The sequence below is a fragment of the Acinonyx jubatus genome, chromosome F2, assembly GCF_027475565.1.
Source record: "Acinonyx jubatus isolate Ajub_Pintada_27869175 chromosome F2, VMU_Ajub_asm_v1.0, whole genome shotgun sequence".
Lineage (NCBI taxonomy): Eukaryota > Metazoa > Chordata > Mammalia > Carnivora > Felidae > Acinonyx > Acinonyx jubatus.
The window spans coordinates 20,884,395-20,910,494 of record NC_069394.1 but is presented as its reverse complement, the minus strand read 5'-3'; the positions used below and the strand labels follow the sequence as shown (position 1 = coordinate 20,910,494).

At 41.9% G+C, this 26,100-nt stretch overlaps 1 protein-coding gene and 1 long non-coding RNA gene across 10 annotated transcripts in view; one reads left to right on the top strand and one right to left on the bottom strand.

Annotated features, from left to right (window-relative positions):
* The window catches only part of LOC113600596 (uncharacterized), a 34,522-nt gene extending 20,911 nt beyond the window's left edge, over positions 1-13,611 (top strand). Inside the window, exons 4-7 of one of the 3 annotated variants that reach the window (XR_003421663.2) lie at positions 2,654-3,460; positions 5,953-6,049; positions 10,584-10,721; positions 13,266-13,611. This is a non-coding gene — a long non-coding RNA (uncharacterized LOC113600596). Of the gene's footprint in view, positions 1-2,653; positions 3,495-5,952; positions 6,050-10,583; positions 10,722-13,265 lie in introns of all 3 variants that reach the window. The other 2 variants (XR_008292554.1, XR_008292555.1) reach the window with 2 other exon arrangements.
* The window catches only part of SAMD12 (sterile alpha motif domain containing 12), a 384,200-nt gene that overhangs the window by 145,780 nt on the left and 212,320 nt on the right, over positions 1-26,100 (bottom strand). For 5 of the 7 annotated variants that reach the window (XM_027064004.2, XM_053208189.1, XM_053208188.1 and 2 more), the window contains exon 4: positions 17,691-17,831. The exons of 1 other annotated variant lie outside the window; for it this stretch is intronic. In XM_027064004.2, the coding sequence (XP_026919805.1) occupies positions 17,691-17,831 (141 nt within the window). Of the gene's footprint in view, positions 1-17,690; positions 17,832-26,100 lie in introns of those variants that run through there. One more of the 7 variants, XM_053208190.1, reaches the window with a different exon arrangement.

Here is a 26,100-nt window from a genome sequence, read left to right as displayed (position 1 = left end):
TCTAATCCCACAAAAACAGAGGCATCCTATACAATGTCCTCCTTATGTACTCACAAAGAACCCATCTATAATATTAGCAATGAGTCTTCAATAAGATAAATAGTCTGATTAAATGAAGTCATCAAAAGAACTCAAGTGCATAGCTATATATAGAAGCTTCCATACCATCCTCTAGACTTGTTCACAGACAATGAAAAACTGTCTTAAGATACTGGTACACTTTTGACTGTGATTCTGGTTGACAAACTGGCCTCTGTCAAAAGCAATTTAATGGAAGTGATAAAGCTATATATTCTACACAATGGCCTCTCTCATCTCTCTGCCTTGGGATGATTGCAGAATTTTAACAAAAATTCAGTGTTTGACTTAATGGAATAGGCTTATGAAATACATATTTCAGCCTTATGCTAATCTCTGGCAAGAATGTCTTCTTAGATATGGATCCACTTCCTATCTTTTATTCAGATCTGCGCTAATAATCACTTGGCAAAAATCTCTTCTAATCCGCATAGCAACTCTGTGACCGAGGTATCTTTGTTCTGATTTTACAGCACAGAAAACTTGCTTTCAGAAAGGATATGTCATTTGCCTAAAGTTAAATAGATAGCGAGGGACAGAGCTGGGATAACAACTCAGATTTTTCGACTACAAATGTTGTGCTTTGAGTCACTCTGTGACAGTTCACCAGGGCATCGACAGAGGTGATGCTGTGGTTGGAGGGCATGGCAGGGTGGCACCGTTTTGTGATCGCTCTCCTCAGCACAGCTTCTTGTCCCTCCCAAGGTCTCTTCTGATGTTCATTTGAACAAAACACCTGAAGACACTCAGGAGATGCACAAAAGCTGACAGGCGGCTCAGTGAAGGAAGCACACCCAGGGCACTTAGAGTTTGCCCCTCGTGCTCTCTTATTGGACGTACAACAAAACCTGTTGTGAGTAAAAGGCAGGAACTCTTGGTGGTCAAGCCAATGCACCACCTGCATGGCATCCTTGACACATATTTGGACGACTCCTCAATTTTACTGTTTGGTGCACATCCCACATGAGACCTTCATACTCAGATATCTAACTGCTTTCTTCAATGTTTCAAAGGACCTCAAACATAATGTGTTACACACTGACCTCTTCATTCCTATCAAGCCTCTGCCTCCCACTCCCCCATCCAGGTTCCTCCGGAGCACAGGCTGGCCCAGTCTGTAGCAGCTCAGACCAGGAATCCTGACTCACCCTCGGTTCTCCCTCTCCTGGCCACATCCAACCCATCACCACAGACCTGTCCCCTTTCAGCTCGGGGGCCACCACCCAGTTCTGGTGATCACCTGTCCTCACCCGGATTTCTGCAAGAGTGCCTGGTCACTGTCAGGCCTCCCTGGTTCCAGCTCTGCTGTCATCCGACCCATTCTTCCACTCAGCTGCCATTTTTTTTAAATGTAAATATGATCTCATCACTTCTCTGCTTAAAATCCTTTAATGGCCTCTCACTGCACTTCTTGAGATGCTAATTCCAAATCCTTAAGGTGGTTCCAAGGCCCTATGGATCTGTCCCTTGCTGTGTCAGGCTACAGAACTCTCTTCAGAGCTCTGCGATCCCACTTGAGGTCTTTGCTCAGTTCTTAGGTAATGCTAAACTCTTCTGTGCCTCAGAGCTTAGCATATGCTTTTCCATCTGCCCGCTTGCTCTTCCTCTGCTTTCACCTAGGCACCCTCACTTCTCTGTCTTGTTACCACTTAAATGTCACTGTTATCCCATGGTCCAACTTAGAGCCTCTCCTTGCATTTTATATTTTTCCTTCAATGCCCTTAACACAATTTTGCACATATCTCCTTTTCTGTGGCTAGAACTCTAGAAAGGGTACGCTAGCTGAACAATTCTGTAGGGGCAGTGCGGTACAGACCCTCCAGTTAGCTCCCTGACATTAGATAATGGTGACTGTTCTTCCCAGTCTCATGCAATACATACACAGAGTTACAGCAACAAACCCAGCTGGTGTCTCAGACCATGGGCTTTGGAGAAAGCTGGGGCTCAGATCCTCACTCCATCACTTCTCAGACTGGGTGACCTGGTTCAAAAGTGACTTCAATCTTCTGTGCATCAGTTTTTTCAGTCTGCTGAATAGGGACCCCAACAGCTCCCAAAATGACAATGCAGAGTGTCTGGGACAGTGTTGATGAGCAGACAGCACACACTAAATGACAGCGATTACCTGTGTTGTGGCTGTTCACCTTGGCCTCATATGGGACTAAGTATCCTGGGTTTCAGAACCAATTCTGATGAGACTTGGATAAAAGTCTAAGTTTTGGGAATAATCACTGGACTGAAGACTCCTTAAAGGCAGAAGCTATCTGGGGCTTAGCACGGTATCTATAATGTAATAGAAGCTCAATAAATGCTTATCTAAATACTCCATAAACTGCCCTGATAGGGTCTGGGGGGGCTCCAATCCTACCTTTAGAGGTGCCCATCACCTTTTTCTCTCCACTGGGGCAGTGTTGGGGGGGGGGGGGGTCAGCCAGAGTCAACATGCTCAACATCCGTATTAAGGGACCAGGATATCAATTCTTTTTCAACCTTTTCTTTCTAAGCCCAGGGCTTGAATCGGATAGGTTCCCTGGAGTCTAAGTAATAATTATTTCAATTATCTTTACTGTCACAGCACTTAGAAGCTACCAGGAGCTATTTTAAGGATGAGGAAACTCAAGTACTGGCAGTTCCTAACCCCAGTGCCGGGTTAACCCAGGGGACCAATTGACGCCCAGTACAACTGTTTCTCACTGCAGAAACTGCCAAGCCATCATAATTTTAGCTCGTATTATGACGCAGAGAGGAAAACAAAAGGATGATTTATTTGAAGATTAAAACTGTGCCTATTTTATGGACTCTGTAAGCTGTTGGAAACTCAATTTTCGAGCCCTTTGAACTCAGGGTTGCCTCCAGAGTATTTAAGGCAACCAGACAGACAAACAGCCACCACCACCACCAAAACAGAGGAGTTAAAAGCCTGCTTGAATCACAGGACAGACAATGGCAGTGCATGTGAGTGACCCAGTGTTGTAGCACAAGACCTCAGAGCTCCTCTTCGCACCCACAGGGATTTTGCCGCAGCGTGGGTGATTAAGGACTTCACATCTGCGGCTGTGCGCCCGCCAGAAAGTCTAAATCAAAGTTTCCTCGTGTCAGGTGCGCATCGGCACCCATTTCCACCCTTTCAATAAAGCAGAGAATTGCTTCCACTGCCCTTGTTTTTTTCCTGAAGAGAATTCAAGATACCATTTACAGCTCTCAGTCTGTGTTCTGGAAAAGAGGGTAGAAGGCCTTAGCACCAGTGTGCCAGCCTTCTGGAAATGGAACATAATTTGCTCATGCCAAAAAGATTTTGGTGAGGCTTTGGCAGCTAGCCTATTTGTCTGTGTCAAGGATTACACTGCTTATCACTGAGTCCCGATACCTAGCCTGACGTGCAGTACGTACTCAAAAGTTGATGAATGGGAGAATAAGTATGTTTATTCCATTTCAACGTGCTTTTATAGTGTTAGATACATAGACCATACTCAGTAAGAAATCCTTTAAAAACTATGAAGGGAAAGATTAGGTAGCATTTAAATGTTGCACCCGCCAATTAGCATTTTGGAAAGGCAAAGACACACAAATGGTTCAAATATGACCCTGGTACTTCCTTAAAGTCTGAAGGGATTGTGGTAGTGGGTATCCCTCACTTCTCTGCTCTAGCATACATAGGTGCACGTGTCTAAACCGACACCCTCAAATACATATCCCAATGTGCACCTAGATAACGTCTACACAGGAAAACAACCGTTCACACATTTGTTAGTCACGGCTTTGTTTACGCAGTGCTTCTACAGGGAGGAAGGAGTAAACACTCGTGAGCCTTTTAAACTGCTGAAAGAGACATTTTCCAGTGCATTGCGTGAACAAATGTGATGAGTCCAAGTCCCTACTAAGAAATTCAAGCCTGGAGAACTGGATAAATAAATATAAATGAATTCATTTGACTGAGTGACATTTTCATTTAATTAAAGCAGAAAATCAGCTCCAAAACGAATGATTATCCCGGACAAAGAAGCAGAAACTGGTCCTTAATTAATAAATTTCTAATAGTTCTTCTGTGGACTGAGTAGTCTTTAGGGGAGAAGTACACGGGGGAGAAAAAAGAGGGAACTAGAGAGGGAGAAGCCAGAAGACAATGCATATTTAAACTTTTAGAAACAGAAAATTAGAGACCATTTATTTATGCTTTCACACATGCCAAATCCTGCTAGACCAAAAGTATTACAGTCAAACTCTCTGTGTAACAAAACAAATATTCAAGTCTCAGGAAAGGATCAATTTAAAAAAAAACAGCAAACAAATCCAGGTCAATGAAATTTGTTCTGTTATTATGTCATCTCTTCCTCCTTTCCATGGCATGATCAAATGACAAAAGAAAAACCAAGTTTCATGATACTTAGAAGGATAATAGCTACATGTGTAGTTTACAGTAAGCATGAACCATGACAACCAACCAATGGGATAGAAATGGGACAAACCAAAACATATACTGCAGTGCTTCTCACGTATTTTCAGAACCCCCACACACTGCTTTCATCAATGCTTCGTGTTTAATAGTTTTTAGTGCTAAACATCTGTGCTGTTTCTCCGACATAACATGGAAAGCGGGAGACTTCAGATGGATATATCAAAGCCACACCGCCTCTTACATAGCGGACACTTGAAACCTTTGAGGTCACTGTTAATAATTTTCTGTGCATTCATTTATTTTGAATCAATTTCCATTAAATCAATTAAAACGCCAGCTGGCAAGATTTCATGTCATTGATCCAACAAGGTTCAGATTACTTGGGGGTATGTGGGGGCATCAGGAAATGCTAGGCTGGCATCTCTGCTTCACTATGTCATCAAATAGGGAGACAAATTTCTTATTGTCACAATATCTTGGGTATGCGGGAGGGGCTTCGCAAAAACACACACCTACCGTCCCTAGCAGCCCAGAATAATGGGAAATGGAGGATGGAGAGTGAAACTATGTGTGATAAGCAAGGTATTAAGTGAAACCTTTCATGTGAATAGTCTCAAGCAGTAATTTTTTTTTTAATATATGAAATTTATTGTCAAATTGGTTTCCATACAACACCCAGTGCTCATCCCAAAAGGTGCCCTCCTCAATACCCATCACCCACCCTCTCCTCCCTCCCACCCCCCATCAACCCTCAGTTTGTTCTCAGTTTTTAACAGTCTCTTATGTCAAGCAGTAATTTTTAAAAAAATTTTTTTTTCAACGTTTATTTATTTTTGGGACAGAGAGAGACAGAGCATGAACGGGCGAGGGGCAGACAGAGAGGGAGACACAGAATCGGAAACAGGCTCCAGGCTCTGAGCCATCAGCCCAGAGCCCGACGCGGGGCTCGAACTCACGGACCGTGAGATCGTGACCTGGCTGAAGTCGGACGCTTAACCGACTGCGCCACCCAGGCGCCCCTCAAGCAGTAATTTTTAAAAGTACACTGGTGTCAAGAGGTTTTTTGTAAAAGAAAAAATATATCTTTGGAAGAAGTGAGACTTAACAGCAGGCAGGTAGGGCAGCAAGAAAGAGCACTGGTTTTGGAAATGACTAGTTATCTCACCCCCTGTGATGGTTAATTTTATGTGTCAACTTGACCAGGCCAGGGAGTACCCATATATTGGTCAAACATTATTCTGAGTGTGTCTGGGATGGTGTCTTTGGATGAGATTAACATTTGAATAGGTAGAAGTAAAGCAGTTTGCTGTCTCCAATGTGGGTGGGCCTCATCCAATCAGCTGAATGTCTGAAAAGAACAACAAGGCTGATCCTCCCTCAAGTTAAAGGGGATCCTTTCTGCCCATTTTGAGTTAGGGCATGGGTTTTTCCCTGTCTTTGGGCTCTAACTGAAACACTGGCTCTTCTTGGATTTTTAGACTGCTGGTTTTTAAACTAGAATACCACTGGCTCTCCTATGACAACAAGACCCTGGGACTTCTCAGCCTCCACAACTATGAGAGCCAATTCCTTATAGTAAGTCTCTCTCTCCTCATATATGACTAAACTATTAAACATCTATCTCCTAATGGTTCTGTTTCTCTGGAGAACGCTGACTAATATGTGCACTTTTAAATTGTGACCTTGAACAGACACTGCAGCTCTCTGGGCCAAGTTTCTTTATCTATAGAATGGGGTTCATGATACCCATCTTACAAAATTATTGTGGGGACTAAATATAGAATTCAAAATGCCAAGTGTGCAAATAGGTGCACAATCAATATTAGCTCCAGGCTTCCCTTTTGTGATAAATTGAAGATTTGGTAACTTGTGCCTTTGTATGGAAATACAGTATCTGATGCTGATGTTAAATAGTAATGATTTTGAAACGGTTGCCAAACTTTATAAAACCCCGACGGTTTCAAATATGGATCCCTGAACTGTTCCTTGTGAGCTGAAGCAACCACTTTGTTTTCTCTTCTTCCGCCTTCTATCTGTAGAGGAGGTCCTACCAGAACAGCTTTGACAGCTTCATCTTTAACCTGTCTTGCACAGGAAACGGTGGGAGTCTTGGTGTAGAGTACCTTCTTTACTGCCCTGTCAGACTGCCCAAGAGAACCCATTTCATTTTGCCGCAGGGAAATGGGAGAGATGGGATTTCAGTCGCTGTCTCTTGGGAAGGATGGAGGGTGGGCCAGTTTCTTAGACCTTGAGGACATCACCTGCAAGGTTAGGTGGCTATGTAGGACGGGATCCACTCCATTGTGGGCTTTACTATGAGATGTTCTCATTTACCCCAAGAGCTGAAGACTTTCTCTGAGTTTACCTGGTCATTAAGCCCAAATGAGCTTTACTCATGCCGTGCCTGGTACACTGCACATGTGGAATCTGCAATGTGTTGGGTAATGGCCCTTAAACTTTCATCTGCATAGGCATCATGTGGGGGTAAAGCTGTGGAAAACCATACTGATGCCTGGACTGGAGAGCCTAATTCCACAAGTTCTGGAGGAAGGTCCAAGAATCTAGAGTTGTGAAGAAGCATGAAGAAAAGTCTGCCGCAGGGAGCATGGATTTGGGGGAGGAGAATGTGGTGCAGAGAAGTGAGGGATGATCCTTTACAACCGTCTTCTTTACTGTTCCTCGATCTATCACCACGGGTTGTCTGGTCTCTTGAGTTGACTTCTCTCCACTCGCCCTTGCCACCACCCTCCTTCAGGCTGCCATCATCTCCTGCACAGATTAATGCAAGAGCTGCCTCACAGGAGTCCTGCCTCCAGTCTTGTCCCTCTTCAGGGCATGTGCTCATCTTTTGTTATACAAAGCTCATCAGGATGGTCTCTGGTTCAAACCTTTTAGTGGCTTGCCACTGTCTCTAAATTACTTAGGAGAGCAAATACAGAGGGTGTCACTTCACCCCGGCCCCTCTTAGTCTTGCCTCTCACCACCAGCTCCCCTCCCTCTCATGCTCTCCACCTTCTAACCAAACGAGCCTTCTGTCCAGCCTTCCACGTGTTTCTGGGATGCACCAAGCTTCCTCTTCAATGTTGGCAACAGAACAGGCTGTTGCCTCCAACTGGGACATTTTTTCTTTCCATAGTCTCAAAGCCGACCTGCCCTACTCCCCTGCTACATCTCCTGAGGGAGATTTTCCTGACCAGAGTCAGGGAGGTCCCGGCTGCTTACAGCTCCCAAAGCATAAATAACATCCCCTTTTGGATCATTCACCATGCTACAAAAGATAATTTGTTTGGAAGTGTCTTCTCCATTGAAATGTAAAATCTGTACATCTGAGAACTATGTCTCTCTTGCTTACTGAATTTCACCAACACCCAGTAAAGTCCAGGCACTCAGTAAATACAGATTTTTTTTTAAGTAAATATAAGTGTTACACCATGGTATGTCTCTCTGAGACTCATTTTGGCCATTTTATATATTTGTTTGATGACTAAATAGAAAATTAACACGCCCTAACTAAATAGCTGACTCAGTTCAGAGGTCACTGCCTCTTGGAATCTTTCCTAACATATTCTTTCTGGTTTGGATGCACTTCCTACACGATCCTTGAATTCTATGTTTACAACTCTGTTGTGTCTCTTTCACTTGACTTCCACATCAAGGATTATTGTATCCATCCCTGTATTCCTAACACACAGCATGGAGTGCTGGGTTCATGGTATATACTGAATGAATCGCTGTGAAATTGCTACTACATAAAGGGATGAAAAAAGGGATACTAATAATGAAGGGGTTATTTCAGAGAAGCAGAGAAGATTTTGACACGTGGCTGGAGCACAAGGTTGGAGCAATCACAGTGTAGCCTACATGTGATGACTCCTGGAGATGGCAGGCAGAAACATGGATGCAATGAGAATCTTGAATATCTACGCTCTGTAGAGTTTTGCTCCAGGCACTGAGAATTGGTGGTCCCAAAGAAAAGGCCATAGGAAAGCAGGCAATATATAATATTAGGGACAGAAATTCTAAAACATGCAGATGGTATATTTATGTTTCCTCTTAGAGAAGCCAAGGCAGCTCAGGGCATCTCTGAAATTGGCTTTGATTTTCTCTCCTCAGGTCCACATGCCATTGTCCTACTACAGCTGCCTTTTAAATGAAGCCCATAGGAGATTCGAACACCACAGAACCCAAATCTCAGGATTTAGCCTTCCCCTCAAGAAAGGAATCCAATGTTAGTTGTGGAAAACAAATTCCAATACAGTATCAGTAGTTCAAGATCCTTCAAATGCACAGTCAAACCACAAGGTGAAATAACAATGCAATCCCATGGCTATCTTGAATTGCTCAAACAAAAAACATCAAATGTATCTTTAACTTCACCCAGGACATTTAAATGCAAAGAAGTCAATAGCAAAGAATTTTTAAGTTAGTGATTTCTGCAGAGGCAGACATAAATATTTGGAGTTTTGGGGGTTCCCTAATGGTTACTTTTCAGAATGCAAAAATGCCATAAAAAATGGAGTCGTGCAGAAGTAGTGACAAATAATTCCTCATAGAACACGTCCAAATTAAATAATTACGCTGGTTAGAGGGACCATCAATGCAGTCAGAACAGATATTTTTCTTTCTTTTTTAAAAAAATTTTTCTTAATGTTTATTTGTTTTTCACACACACACACACACACACACACACACACACACACACACAGCATGGGCGGGAGAAGGGCAGAGAGAGAGGAAGACACAGAATCCAAAGCAGCCTCCAGGCTCTGAGCTGTCAGCATGGAGCCCGACACGGGACTCAAACTCATGAACTGTGAGATCATGACCTGAGCTGAAGTCGAAGGCTTAACCAACTGAGCCACCCAGGCGCCCCCAGATATTTTTCTACCATGAAGAATGGAACAGATAAGAAGGGTCCATTTGAAGCCTCACTTCAAACACCAGCCATAATGGAGTCCCATGATGAAAATGAAACAGGGGTGGATGCTAACTAGAGTGTACACATCACAATGCTAACCCCTACTGACACACTGATGTGTGAGCTCAACAATCCCCTAAAGAAGTCTATGTTTAGGCCTTTAAATATAAAGCTATAACAGAGAGAATTTCTCTGAAAGCTCAAATACTTGATAAAATTAGAACTATTCCTGGCCATACAATTTGTATAACAGGGTATGGGGATTCTGAAATGTGTTGGGGGAAAAGCTCAAGAAGGTAGCAGATTGAGGAAATGCTATCTTGGAGGCAACTTAGAAGTGACATGTGGTTGGCAGGTCCTAATCAAATAACACTGGACGAGCAAGTGGTAATGAAAGACCCCAATTATAGAAGAATAATCTCCATGAAGTCCAACATTCTCATCTACCATGGGCCACTGGGCAATTCCTGGGTCTTAGGAGAAAAGGCTCAAGTTATAGTTGCTTGACAGTATCTCTCACATTTAAAATTGAAAATAGTGGGCCAAAAGACTCAAGGAAGGAGTGGCTTATATATTTAAGAGCCCCTTGCAAAAGGTATATTTAAGAGCCATTGCCATCAAGTTTACTAGTCAAAATAATACAAAAAGATCACAAAGGAATAAAAGAGATTTTGTGCAATTTTGCCCGTGGAAGATTCAAAATAGCTTTGTAGCTACTATTTTTTTTTTATTATGAATCTGTAAAAAATTGACATTGTATTTACTTCTTTGAGAAGATTAAATTGAGAATAGTAAATAAGAGAAAAAGAGAACAATTAATTTTAAATGAGTAAATATATGCAGAGGATCCACTCTCTGCTAAGTACCATGCTAGGCGGTAGGAGAGCAAAGGGAAATCAGAAGACCATGAAGTTGTCCATGTTCTATAGGGGAGATGGAGAGATCTCATGCTACCTTGCCTTTGTATAGGCTCCTCCTCTGCCTCATGCCAGCCCTTGGCCATCTATCAAAACTTGTGTCTTGCAAGATCTAGTTCATGTATTATACCTTTGGCATGTCTTCCTTTACCCCACCTATTCCCAGGTGAGGCTAGGTTCCAGTTCCGTGGCATTACTACACATCTATGCATTTCTGTAGGGGCATATACATCCTATCCTCATTGCTAGACTGAGTGTTCCCTTCTAACCCCAGTACCACAGAACCTGGTCCTCACTGGATGGAAGTACAAATGGATACTAAATGGATACTATGCAATAAAGACATTATTAGTATGAACAAAGTGCTTAGTAATGAAGAAGAGAGAATGATTGGTTCTCCCTGACAAATGAGGTAAGTCTTCTCAGAAGAGGTTGTATCTCATCAAGACTAGGTCCTTTCATGAGTTTTATTATACCATATTCATAACAACTCTGAAATAGGTCCTATTCCCATTTTTATAACTGAAGATTCTTAATCTCTGACAAGTAACTTGCCCAAAGTTAATACATCTATGAAATGCCCAGAATGGCTTTCTATGGAATGCTAAAAAGTTTAGATTTTATTCTATAGGCATTTGGGAGCCATCAAATGTTTTAAGGAGGGATATAATGTCATCAGAAATATATTACAATTAAGTCTGGCAATAGAAGCAGGAAGTTAATTAAAGGAGAACAAATGGGGCAGAGCAGAGACTAGAGATCAAGTAGCTAGTAGGTTATTCTTACGGCCTGGGAAGGAGCTAAAGAGGAATGGTTTAACACAGTGGCCAGCAGGGTCATGGGGTATGGAATGACTGGAAACCCATTTAACAGGCAGGAGTCAGAAGGTTTGGTCACTGATTATACGTGCATGGTGAGGGAAAAGGTGTAATCACAGGTCAGGTGACTCTGAACCTTCTACGATAGGTGATGGAATGAACAATGGCATTATTAAGCTTGAGAAGCAGCACAAGGGTTAAAATAGGCTGGGGAGATGGTCAGAAAGACAATGGAGTCCATTTTGGACATTTTAAATTTGAGATGTCAGTAGGATATTCAGAGTTCACCTTTTAGGGAGATTAAAGATCTGAAGCTTCATAGAGGTCTAAGATGTATTTGAGAGTCACTATGGAGCAAGGGATGGTTAAAAACAATGGCAGTGGACAACGTTCTCCAGACGGCATGAACGATGAGAAGAGCTAAGAGGGTCTATTCTCCAGGTGGCATCAACATTCTGGAGTGATACAGGAAGGTGGCTTGCTATCAACCAGAGAAGGAGCCATTAGAAAAAGAGGAGAACCAAGGGAGTCATTATCATGCTCATACAGACAGATGAGCACCAGGGAGTCAAAGCTCAATGTTGTGCAATAATAAGGAAGAAAAGCTGAGTATGAAGACCACGGAATGTGAACACAGATTTGTAACACCAGTGGCACAACTAAATAAAAGACATGGAGAAGACTGGAAACCCAAATAGTGTAATTTGGAAGACCCTAAGAAAGGCCATCAGACATACCTTACATATGCATAAAAGGAAATCTGATTGGCTCAAGTTTTCTTTCCCAGAAGCTGGAAATATTGCTATAATTATGTTCCTCAGAACAAAGACAAAGAAAGCATTTCTTAATGACAATTGAGATGCTAAGAAAAATTTAGTCAAATGAAGCAGTGAACTGTAAACATATTTGACCTTGACTTATTTTGAGACAATTTACTAGAAACTCTCAGGAAAACAGAGGCCTCTTAAGATGGTGGTAACTCAAGGTAGGGCACTAGGTAAGACTTATACAAAGATGCAATGATTTTCAGAAAGCTTGTAACATTTTTGTATGTATTAAAGCCAGTCTCTAAGACTATTTTTCTTCCTTTATTACCTTAAGAATACTGGCCTGGCAGTTTCTTATGAAATTAGTCATATAATTACAATATGACCCAGCAATGCCATTTCTAGATACTTATCCAATGAAATGAAAACTCATGTTTATACAAAAACCTGTACATGCATGCTTATAATAGTTTTATGAGTATTTACAAAACTGGAAGCCCAGATGTCCCTCAACTGGAGAATGTGGTATATACAACTGTGGGCTATCCATCCAATGGAATACTAGGCACTTAAAATGAATGAATGGAAGCACACCATAGCTTTGATAAGTCTCAGTGAATTATACTATGTGAAAGAAGTCCGACTCTATGATTCCATTTATGACATTCTGGAAAAGGCAGAACTAAAGAGACAGAAAACAAAGCACTGGTTGCCAGAGGCTGGGGGTAATGAGAACTTTTATTTTATATCTTGATTGTGGTGGTGGTTATACAACTATATGCATTTGTCAAAAGCTGCAGAGCTATATACTAAAAATGGTGAATTTTACTGTATGTAAATTATACTTTAATTAAAAACAGTAAGAAAAAAAGAATACTGGTCTGGGAATTAGAACAGGGATCTAGTTTCAGTTATGCCACTAGCCAGCTGTGTAACCACGAACTATGCTCTAATCCTCTTTGGGTCTTGGAGCCCAAAACTGTAAAATGAGATTGAAAAATTTTTCTCAAAGAGTCTATTGCTATGTTCTACAAAGACTTCCTTCTTTAAGCAATGTGGTGGACCAGATGGCCTATTTCAGATCAGATGGCCTACTTCAGTTGAAGTATCACTGCGGGGGTGACTGGACTAAAATACCCAATCTGTACACATGGTTCTGAAAAGTCTTCTTGGATTAGAAAGTAGTGTTTCTAATTTGTGTCATTCCAAAAGATGAAGCTCTAGGAAAGTCCTCTGGTCATGCAATTCTTAACTAAAATTTAACACATATATTTGGACAATGTGGAAAAAGTCCTTTGGGAAATGCTAATGTTTAATGAGCTATAAGTGGCCCTGGTAAACAATCATGGTCTTCTTTTTTCCACTTTGTAGGCACTAATTATAAAGGGATTTGAAGATGGTGGCATTTACTCTCTTCATCTGCTTTATCCTCCAGTCTGGATACTGGTTTCTACTGCCCGAAGTTACTCAACCCTCATCGTTGTGGTTACATTTTTACACTATCCAAGTATTTGTAGCCAAGGAAGACATTGAAAAGTGTACCTGAGATTGAGGGAAGTATTTACAACTCAAAAGGGAAGACACTAAGAATAAATCATAATCTTGATAATGTTAAAAGTTTACATTTTTAACCCTGAAGAGCAGGAATCCACAATCTATGGCCCACCAACTATGTCTGTAATAATAAAGTTTTATTGGTATACTGCTATGCTCAATTCATTTAAGATTATCTGTGGTTGTTTTCACATGATGTAGTAGTTGTAATCGATACTGTATAGCCCCTAAAGACTAAAATGTTTACATGTGGCCCTTTTCAGGAAGAGAAAACAATGTCTGCCCACCCATTTCCATGGAATATTGTCATGAACTACGCTATATGGTTTCCACATAAAATTTCAGGACTCATCATAGCACCACCATGAAATAGGAGTTCTTATCACCATTTGACAGATGAGAGGTACTGAAATGTAATGCATAAAAGTTTGCTGTTGACTCAGATGGACCTGTATAGTGCTTTTTTACTAGCTGTCTGACTTTGTCTGTCATGTAAATTCTTCATCCTCCATTTCCCCATATGTAAGTCAGGGCTAACAACAGTACTGTCAGGAGTTGATGTGACAATTAGCACAGTGATTTGTATACAGTAAAATTTGAAACTCATTAGCCATATGAGAAAGTCAGCTTTCAGTATCCCTGGGGTGTTTTTCTTCCCACAAACACTGTCCATTATTAAAAAGCTAAGGATGCCCCTCATATGCTTGGTTATGAATTAATTTGATACCATGCACTGTTGCTATTACATAAGGAACGTTTCTCCTGTCTCTCATGAATCAAGAAGAGAATAATGATGTTTCCAGCCCAGTACTGCATTTCCCAAGAGACAACTGGAGGTGCCCTGACATGAGTGAGTTTTCTGCAGGAATGAACAAACTCATAAGCCCACCAGACTGACATCCTGGCCACTCCATGGACAGGACACAGAAGACTAAAAGGCTGTATGGAGGAAGAAACCGCCTAAATGGGACCCAAGGGAACAACATTTAAAGCAGGGCCAAACATTGGTTATGTTTCTTGCAAATGTCAGGTAGTTATAGGGCCACTGTGGATAAAAGAAGGAAAATCAGAGGCCAGTATTTCAGCTGAAGAACAGTCCTGGCTTTAGGTGATAAGCGGTTTTAAAAAATTTTTGTCACGATTCAATGATGGTGTCTATTAACTGATATATTTACTATGAATCCCACACACGTTTAAAAAATACCTTATAGTTTGTTTGTTTTTGTCTTTGGGTCAGCATCCAGAAGGAGGAGAGTAAGAAAAAAGGAGGGTAGAAACTTCATATTCCCTGTGTTCAGATGACCCACAGTAACCAGGCTCTAGCTGGTTTAATTATCCACTGTTTCCTTTAGAAACAGGCTTAATCCTGTTTCCAGGATTAATTATCCAGGATTATTATTTATTAATAATTATTAATTATTAATTATTAATTAATATTATTAATTATTAATTAAAATTATTAATTATCCTGGATTATTAATCCAGGCTTAATTATCCACTGTTTCCTTTAGAAACATGTTCAGGGATTTCTAAAAGTTATGTAGCATTCTATAATCTTTGTTTGTACTTATCCAGCATATTATTTCTTACTGATTAATATTTGCAGAGATAAAGAATCAAATATTCAATACTGAACCACATATCATTCTTATGGTGAATTTCCATACAATATATATGTTATGCCAGTCAGATAACTTGGGTGGAATAGTGTTCCAACTTTTATTATAGCCAACCTAGACCCCAAATATTTTAAGCCTACCCCAGCTGTCTTTAGACTTCTATTATCAGTGATTAAAAACAACTTGTCAATTTTTTTTGTTTCGCGTTTTTTCAAAAAGAAACCATCATTTCAATAAGGCTATAGATTTTCTAAAGTCTGCCTGGCATGAAATGAGTCTGAACATTAACATGTAAAGGACAAGCAATAAGAAAGGTAATATGAGTGCAGACAAAATATCGAAGAGCTAGAGAACGTGATCTCTCCTAAAAGGAGTGGAATGAGAGAATGCAAAAGGCACAGCTTTTCAAAGCTAAAGAAAGTGACAAGAACTGAATTGAAAAGGCTGAACTTAGCATTACCTTCCCAGAACACAAACATATATTTAGCTTAATAGACTTGAGTACTATCTCAGGAAAAATCTTATATATTATGCATCTAGGGCAATGAAAGCTGTAGAAAATGATTGTGCAAAGCAAACACACTGCAGGCTGACAGTAGCAGAGGGAAAAAAAAAAAGAGTCCAAGGCACATGAGAGGAGTTTAGGTCTCATTTTCTACATATCATCACAAGAGGAAAACAAAAGAGAAGAGGAAGCCTGACGCTGAACAGAACCGGGCAGAACGATACACGTGATTGAAGCTTAAAAATGTGCATGTGTTTTCTGATTATAACCATAATACAGATTCAAACTAGAAAACTTGGAAAATATATAAAAAAAAATAAACAAAGTCACCCACCATCCCACCACCTACAGAGAACCATTATCAAAATATTGGCACATTCACTGGCATCCCTTTTTCTGTGTACACATAAAAATATGTTCTTTCTAAGAAATTTGGTTCATATGGTAAATATGAAATTTTTACATGGTCTTCCCCCCCCCACTTCCTATTACTTCTTGAGCACTTCCCATGTTGTCAAATATTTTGTGAAGATTTCATTCTAATGACTGCATTGTATTGTATCTCATGAGTTTCAGCAGACTTGTTTCTTTCCATATTCCTGAAGCTCTAGGCTGTTCATAATTTTTCAGTTTTATAAATAGCACTGGGGATGGACTTTCTTGTAATAAATCTTTGAATCTCTATTTACTTCTTCAAAGAAACCAAAAAGTATATCAGGATGTCAGATTCAGATTTAAATCACTCAGTATACTTGTACCTATAAATTTACCACTGGATACCTCTGGAGACAAATGCGAATAATGCATATCAAATAAACACACTGTTTTCGTATCACTCAAAGTCTGTATTCATCCTTGAAGAGCGGTCATCTTCAGGCAGTACATCGCTTTCTCTAGGCAAATGGTCTATTACTGGGTTATAATCTAAATGCAATAACACGAAAGTTGGCTGACCCAGATTTCTCCAATATCAGTATGCATGCAATTACAATATTCTACAGATTGAAAAATACCCCAGGCTCTCAAAAACACATATTTTATCATCCTTTCACAACGATGTATAATGGACATTAAAATAAATAAAGGGTTATAGCCAGCGGACGTTGATAGCAACCAAATCTTATGTAGACACGCAAGTTACATACAGCATTAACTTAAAAGTTTTCCTCAAATTCTAGCTTTATTCTAACACTGAGTCCTCTCCAGTGTTCCCAATATATTGAATTTACTAATGATCCTTATTTAGAATTACATGGTCATAATATGCCAGGCTTAAATTCTCTGCAGTCTATTTTTAAAAAGTGATTCTACCGGGGCGCCTGGGCGGCTTAGTCAGTTAAGTGTCTGACTTCGGCTCACGTCGTGATCTTATAGTTTGTGAGTTCGAGCCCCATGTTGGGCTCCGGGCTGACAGCTTAGAGCCCGGAGCTTGCTTTGGATTCTGTGTCTCCCTCTCTCTCTGCCCCTCCCCTGCTCATGCTCTGTCTCTCTCTCTCTCTCTCAAAAATAAATAAACATTAAAATTTTTTTAAGTGATTCTATTTTCAGGATGCCAAATAGCATTCTCAAAAATCTCTAAAGAGTGTATGTGTTCATATGTGTATATATACACAGACACATACCTTTAAAATGTTTTCCTCCCATTAGTTAGTGAAAAGCAAAGTAACATGAAACATAAAAAAAATCCCACTTGTATCATGATCGTATGAACTATGGAATCACGCAAATTCCAAGGCCCCCTCAGAACTGGTAGTCAGACTAAGAGAGCTTGGGCTGCACTGTACAACTCTAGGGGGTGCAACTGTATCTGTATCTCTAGGTTGTGCAGGGCACATCCTATACAGCTATATGTGATGTCCTTGAAACTAGGTCACGAGATATTTCCATTTGCTCATTCATTATTTGTGCATCCTTCCCCCAGTGACCTATGAAAAAGAGAAGTTTCCCTATGAAAAGGAGGGAAGTGGCCTTTACATCTATATCCTTTTTTTTTTTTTAAATAAAAGCAATTCTGCAAAAAAACAATAGTTTCTCTCTGGCTCCCCTTTGTTATGATGGGAATGGTTTCTTTCTTCCCATCTTCCCCTTATATCCACCCACGAGGCAGCAGCGGGGTACCTTGTGTGAGTAACTGTAGGTTTCTGACTTCTTCTCGCACCTTCAGCTGGAGCACCTGTTGTAAGATGTGCTGCCGGAGGTTTTCCTGGGCAATCCCCATTCGCTCAAGCTTTTTGTCAGTGAGTCTCAGCAGGGCTCGCCCTGCAGGGTTTCAAGAAATAAAAGAAAAAGCAAATGAACAATGGCCGGAAAGGATTTCCATCTTCGTTTTGGCTAACCCTGCCATAATAGTAGTTTCCTTCCAAACAGATAATTTAGAAGAGAGGGTCCTTGATTATTCTTACTGACAAGAAGAATTGATAATCCAGATAAAGAAAACACACAAATTAAAAAAAAAAGAACCCCAATTTTCATCTAATTTTGGCAATCCTCAACTGAAAACACACTGAGTTAAATAAAATCGCAAAATTTTAACCTGGGTATTTTGGATACAGATTGCAGGTTTCCATAGAAACAACGCACTTCGTGGGGTGATGGGTCCTGCCTGAGGCTGGCCCACAGGAGCCCAGCGGAAGACCTGGATGCTGTATGTGTGGTTATAGAGAAACTCCACCAATGTTTCACCCAGGTTACAATAATGTTTCTGTGAAACATGCATTTAAAGTTCCAGTTTTAATCTGCATGCAGTCACCTACAGGCATTGCAGCCCTCGTGCTGGGCTAGAGATCCATCTCCAGCTGGTGGGAGCTAAAGCTTAATCCCAATCTCTGGACCAAGGCAAGGGCTGCAGCAGCCTGATGGGTGAGGGAAGCAGGGTGAGTGAGGGCATCTAAAGATTGCAAAACCAGGAGCCCCCGGGTGGAAGAGCCTGCAGTGTGCAGACACCCGGGGTCCTGGGCAGCCTGGCCTGGTTTCCTTCCAACCCCTCTTTCCCCAGGAGGTCTGCCTGGTCTTCCGCTTCCCAAGCACTCCATCGTCGTACCTGCACACCTTTCTCATTTCAACTGAGGTAGAGTCAACTACTTGTGGTCAATGGTCTATCTTTGGGTGTATTATCATATGCACTTCAGAAAATAAGTTCTCTACCTCCTCAGAATAGAAACCCCATAGCCACAAGGTGGGGTTCATGGACATTTTCATCAGAGAAATAGGGAAGTGTATGTGGCCTGGGACAAGAGAGACAGGCAAATGGAAAGAACCAGGTAGGAACAATCTATTTCGTTTGCTCTTTTTACCTCCCTTTAGCCCTTGCTAAATGCATCAGGTGGGATGTTAGGTAACATGTTACAGTAACAAATGATCTCCAAATATCAGTGGCTGCAATACAGGTTACTTCCTGTTTAGTGTACATATCAAATGTAAGTCCATCCACCTTGAACGTTGATTATTGTAGCAAAGGGAAAAGAGAAGATATTAAAAGGTCTCATAGCATCAACAAAAGGCTCAGCCTAGAGGTCATTTACAAATCATAGTCTGGAACTAATCCCATGAACTTTCCCACCCACACAGGTTCACACATGGCTTCTGGCATGTGCCAGGAAACGGAGAGAAATATTTGATGAGCGGCACTGATAAGAACTACACCAAGACAGACGTGGCTTTGGACCAGTGCCTGGCAAGAAAGTGAGTGCAGTGAGCTGTGGTGTTCTGAAGCTTCAGTAAAATCGACGTGTGGAAGAGGAAGGAGAGGCAAGGGGAAAGGAATCCGAGGTAGCCATAGCTGAGGCTTGGTAACACCAGGCAGATCGTGGTGGCCATGAGAAAGGAAATGAAGAGCATACACAGACTCAAGTAGTTCTGGTTGTCTCCTGTGATAGAATAACGCCCTCCCCTCCCAAGATGTCCATGTCTTCACCTCTGGGACCTGTGAATTTGTTACCTTATGTGACAAAAGGGACTTTGTAGGTGTGATTATGGTAAGGGTCTCAAGACGGGAGATTATCTGGCATTAGTAGGTGAGTCCTATCTAATGACACAGGTATTTATAAGTGAAAGAGACAGGAGCGTCATAGACAGAGTTGTGACAATGAAAGCAGAAGTCAGAGTGAGGTGGCCGCAAGTCAAGGAATTCATGCTTCTAGAAGCTGTAAGAGACAAGGACATGGATTCTCTCTCATATTCACCATGAGGAAGCATCTCTACCAAAACTGTGACTTTTCCGTAAGACTCATTTTGGACTTCTGAGCTCTAAAACTGGAACACAGTAAACTTGTGTGGCTTTATACCATGAAGTTTGTGGTCATTTGTTAGAGCAACAACTGGTCTTTTGACTGAAATTTAACATATTTTTAAGAAATCAACCAATGGATTCAGATTCCCTTTCCTAATTTCTGGGCAGTGACATACTAAAAGGTAGAGAACTAAGGGGGTGGTGAGCCCAAGTCCCAGGCTTTCAGGACAGCCCTGCCATCAAATGCTCTCCTCACTGTCAGACCTTGGTCCTGAAGTTCCATTAGAAAACTACAGAATGGGATTTGGCAGCCTTTATGTGGATAACCCGCTTCCAAATAAGACCTCCAACTCTCTATACATGTTCTCAACTTACAAATACTGTATAAGAAAAAAAATCCCTGAAGTTCAGATGATCTGAATCCCTCTCAACATCTCACGTAGATCACCCATCCTTATTTCTGTTCCTTTCAGCAATTAACTGAGCTGTGGCTTCACAAGGTGTGACATTCAGGAGCCAGCTCCGCTGAGGCAATGGTAACACACACGGGGGTTCGGTCACGGTAAGTCGGCTGGTCTGTCACTAGAGCACAGTGCAGTAAGTCAGAGTGAGGATTTTGTTCCGGTGTGCATGGCTCAGCTTCTCTCTTTGGTGGCCCCCCGAGGACCTGTAGCCTCAGCCTTTCCAGTAATGTACCCGACTGGTCAAAGTGTAGCTAAAAGCCCTATCAGAATGTTACCTCCTACTCGGGTGGGTTAACAGCCTCAGCTCTGAAAACGCAAGTTACAAAATTCCAATAGCTATAAAAATGTGCATTGAAGACTTTGTGGTACAAACAATAGTGCCTATCAACACGTCACATGTTAAATACTCAGCTGTTCAAACGGTTTTATCCAAATCCTGAGAAAATAGATGTTATTATTTCCATCTTGTAGGAAGGAAAATTGAGAAGTTGAAAAAAAAAAAAAAACACAAGAGCTTTTCCGAATTCCTCCTACTATACCTTTGGTTGTGCTTTCTCTTCTTTGGGAGGAAACCAAAAGGCTTAGATCACAAGAAGGGAGATTATGGGGAATTGTATAGAAGAATTTCCTGATAAAACGACTTCTAAAACAGATCATGATCTGCATGCTGAGGATGTTATGAACAAAATCTGACTCACTGTCTTTCTTAGATGGAAGGTCCATGGTTCTGAAAAATCTGCCCAATAATTAGATCATTTTCAGCAGGAAAAGTCCCATTAACTGCCTGTCCCACCACCTACTGTTGACTACAAAATAGTGACCACAAAATAGTATCCAAATAAAAGTGGATCTGCTTCTGATGCTGGTGTCAGGAAAGTGTTAAGTCATCAATCAACAACCACATTTTATTTTTGCAACGTATATTGTCACTTTTTGTTGCTTAGCATTAATATCCAATTGTTAATTCAACACTTACTGAGCACCCACTATGTCCCTGTCACTTTGTTATTCACTTTGAGTATAATGAACAGGACAGACAGGGTCAATCTTGGTGCCTTCAGAATGGAAAGACAGGCAGTAAATGATAAATGTTTACACGTATGTGAGAAGTCCTAAGAAAGAACAAATAGGAGATCACAGAACTGGGTGACCTAACTTGGTCCAGGAAGCTGTCTTTGAGTAAAGAATATTTACGGGTGCCTGGGTGGCTTGGTCGGTTAGGCATCCGACTTCGGCTCAGGTCATGATCTCGCAGTCCGTGAGTTCAAGCCCTGCGTCGGGCTCTGTGCTGACAGCTCAGAGCCTGGAGCCTGCTTCAGATTCTGTGTCTCCCTCTCTCTCTGCCCATACCATGCTCACGCTCTGTCTCTGTCTCAAAAATAAATAAACGTTAAAAAATAAAAATTAAAAAAAAAAAAAAGAATATTTAACCTAGGACTTTGGGAGTAAGCGTTAGTCAGACCAAGACCACTGGATAAAGCAAAGATTTTTTAAGAAGTCCAGCAACCCCAGGGATGAAAAGGGATACCACTATTGCAGACAGAGAATGTTCCGACAGAGGCGTGCTGTTATGGCTTTTACATTCCCCGCCTTTTCTCCCGAGAGTGTGTTGGGCACCTTGCTCTGCAGTCAGTTGTCTAGACGGGGGAGGAATCGAGAAAAATCAATTCAGTATCAAAAGAGGAACACCAACTAAATGTCCTGATACTCCAAACCGGTTATAAATGGTATTTCATTAATGCGGGCTGCTAGGTTCTTAGAGTAGGAAAAGACTTAAAGCCCTTCACACTGATCATATGCTGACCTTTTACTTCTTTCCTTTATTAAGCATTTATTGAGCACCACTGTATGCCTGACACTATTCTGGGTACTTAGGCTGTGGAGAGGAGCAGTATATTCTGTCTTCATGGAGCTTACCATTTAGTGTGAGAGGCGGACAATTTACAAATGAACTGACATGCAGGGACTCCTACTGAAAGGATGGCACTTTGTAGTTTGGGTGGAGAGGCAAGACCTCCCTCAAGAGGTGACACTGGAGCATCCAGAAGTGTCAAAGCAATCAGAGGAATGGCAGGAAGGCTAGCGTCACTAGGGCAGAGTAGATGAGAGAAAGATAAGAAATGAGGCCTGAAAGAAGGCAGGTGTCAGATCACACAGGGTCTCCTAGGCCTTGGCGAGGACTTTGGATTTTATTCTGAATATGGGAAATTTTGAGCAAGGGATGACGTGGGTGGGATCTCATGTACTGAATCCCTCTGGTCACGATGTGGGGAACGGACTGGGGGTGTGGAGGGGGGGAGGTAAGGAACAGTGGGAAGAGTGAGCACACTGCCATGGTAGTCAAACCATGAGGTGCTGGTGCCTTGGACGAGGGTGGAGGGGAAGAAGTCATAAGTAGTAGAATTCTGAACTGTGACACCTAGAAGTGGGGTGTGAGCAAAAGGCAGACCTCAAAGATGATGCAGGTTTTCAGTGTGAGATGGGAGGGGGGCACCATTTCAGCACAGGAGGTTGAGTCACTACTTGGAGAGAGGTGTGTTAGAGGCAAAGGAAATCATGGTAGTGTCAGTGCTATTTTCTTCTCTTGAAGTCATCTGGGATATAGAGAAGTGATGAAAAGAACAGAATGAAACAGGAGGATGATTAGAATACTCTTCCTTCTTCCCTGTAGTGCTTTCAATCCTTCAACATTCTTCTCCGATCCCAAAGCTCTGAGCTGACTGGGGCAAGGTGAGCATGAGCACATCCCAGTGGAATTTAGAGAAACACAAGAAACCCATTATGACCCAAGTTCTGTACTGCTTGACCCCCAAAAATGGTTTCAGTGCTAAAAATGCTACCTAGGACCCTCTGCAGAAGCTCAAGCCAGGGAATATTCGATGAGAAAGTTCACCCAGCAGAAACGTGGATCTGATGCCCTGCTAACAGGCCTGGAAAATTAGTACTTTGCTGCAATGTAAGCTTGAGCATATACGTGAAAGCTTTATCAAGTGTGGTCCACCACAATGCCAGCTCCATAAGAGTCAGTATCTTCGCTGTCAGCTTCCCTACTGTCACTTACTCCCTATGGCTGCATGCAATGCTCAAGAAATATTTATTGAATGAATACATCTAGTTTTACTAAATGAATGTTCTTTTCTTTACTCACATACTGATGATCTCAAGGTCATTAAATTACTATCTTTTCTGATGAAGAGACTTGGCTGGAAACTGACTCCCAGGACGATGTGAAACTGAAAATAGCAGAGGGTGGAGGCTGTATTGTGTTGGTGGTGACCGCAGATGCCAAGTAAAAAGGAATAGGGAACTTGACGCTAAATGAGTACTTTGCTTTCCTGCGGGTTTAAAGAAAAGACAAGTGTCTTGTGCTTCTTTTCAACAGGCACCAAGTGGGACTGTAAGCCTCGATGGGCAGATAGGCAGCAAGAATGGATGACAGGTCATGAACACAGAGAGCAGTGTACTCGTTTCCTATAGTCGCTGTAACAGACTGCAAACGGGGGAATTTAACATAGCAGAAATGTATTCCACGTAGCTCTGGAAGCCAGAAGTCCAGCATCCATTTCCCTGGGCTGAAATCAAAGTGTCAGCAGGGTTACACTCCCCTTGGAAGCTGAAAGGGACAATTGGTTCTTGAAACTTCCAGCTTTTGCTGGCTTCCAGCATTCCTTTGCTGGTGGCCATGTCACTCTAATCTGTCTGTATCTTCACATTACGTTCTTCTTCTCCGTGTGTGTCCTTTCACTCTGCTTCTATCTAGTAAGCATGCTTGTGATTTGATTTAGGGTCCACTAAAATAATCCTGGATAATCTCTTCATGTGAAGACCACATGTTTGGGGACTATTTCTTTATAAGGTAAGCATTTACCAGTTCCAGGGATCAGGACTTCCTACCTCTGGGTGGCCATCATTCACTCTACCATAAGCAGGAAGGAATATTTGAGACTTTGGAAGATGGCACGAAATTTATCGTGTTCCACATAGAGAATTGAGGCTCAGAGGGGGAACTGACGAAAGCCACACAGGAAAAGGGGGAAGGCAGGTCTGGATACGCGTCTCTGACCTTCAGGCCCAATCTGGTCTTTGGTCTCTAGTTCAGGTGTCTCCTACCTTCTGCTCAGAGAACTGTAACGGAAGCCCTGTCACACCTATTCAAGATGGACGATTATATGCCAGAGGGCACAAGTGGAAATTTCTGGGTAAACTGCCAGGAGCACAAAGGATGTGGCTTCAGGCCCTACCCTACTGAGAAGTCTCAGTGCCACTGTAAGTGGTTGGGGACTGCCCATTTTCTCAGAGAAGAGGCTGTCCTACAGGGCCTCCTTTCTGCTAGAAATAGAGGTCACTTACAGCTCCCCAGAGAAAGGGTCACTTGTGCCCTCCGTTAGCTCCAAACTTGCTCTCAGGTAAAGTCCCCTATCAAGCATCAGGTAGATGTCCCTAGCCCTACCCCACTCCTGGCTGGTCAAGAGCAACCAGTGATGGGCGCTGGACACAGAGCCAGCATCCCACAGCCTGGACCCTTGAATCTCCATCTCACCGTCATTACAAAGTTGGGATATCTGGAACAAAGAAAGACGGAGAGAGCTGTAATGGCAACAGCATGGAACTGGGAGCTAAAAGGTATAAATGCCTAAGCAAGCATATTTGGGTCTCAGTTTTCTCACGTCTGTAATGGGGATGAAAATGACACTATTTCATAGTGTCTGAGGATCAAATGACATATATATGTCCTTTGCAAACATGAACACTAAGCTTATGCAATAAGGGTCCGATAGTTCTTTGGCTGGCTGAGAATGCTTCCTTCTCTTCATAGCAATGATCATGAGAGTAAACATTTACTGAACAGTTGTTGGGAGTTTTAAACACTGTCCTGGGAGTTTTACATGGATTACCTCACTTTCAACAGTTCTCTGAAGATACTACTATTGTCTAGACCTGATTAAGAGCAACTATACCCAGCTGGAGGTCACATACCTACTAAGCTGCAGATGTGAGATACTAATATACATAATGGCCATGCTCTTAACCACCCTCTGACCTGCCACCCAAGAATTCTTCAAACAGACCTTATGTGTCCCCCAAACCCATTTCTGCCAGTTCTTGTGTAGAGAGTACCAATAGGGCAGGCAAGAGACTAAGGAGCAGAAAAAGGTCATCATCTCTGATGCCTTAAAGCCAGAGAGTGCAAACACTGGTATAACTTCATGATACTCAAGGCTGTGATGGCCTTCACTTGGTGGAGTATCACAGGGGGCTGAGTGGTCTTTGAGAGTAGCCTTTAAACAGATTCATCCTCTCCACCATACAGACTATCTACATCTGCACCAAGAACTGAACATATTATGTCACTAGGAGGTAGGCTGACGAAAAGACGATGATTTCCCCATGGAGGGACAAACACAAGCTCTTTAAGAACCTACTGGAAGGGCACCTAACTTAGCTGGGGTCCTTGAACAACAACCAAAACCCCCACAAAAGCCAAGGAGATGAGTAGGAGGGAGAAGGGCATTCAAGACACAGGGAACAGCATAGACGAAGACAGGGATCTGAGAACCAAAAGGTGCATTTAGGGAACTCCAAGAAACTTGATATTGTTGCATGTGAAGCTTGAGGCAAGGAACACATCATGAGGGGTCTTATATGCCATTTCATGATGTCTACCCTATAGATGAGTCAGGCTTTTTCTTTCTCTGTCCACCCCAAAGCAGCACTTAAGGGATGATGTTCATAGTTGTAAAACATTCCCATTTATAGGGCTAATATAAATACCTTATTTTTGCCTACATTGTACCCCTGCCAATTTCTGGTAAAAGAATCTCTTTTGACTTTTGGG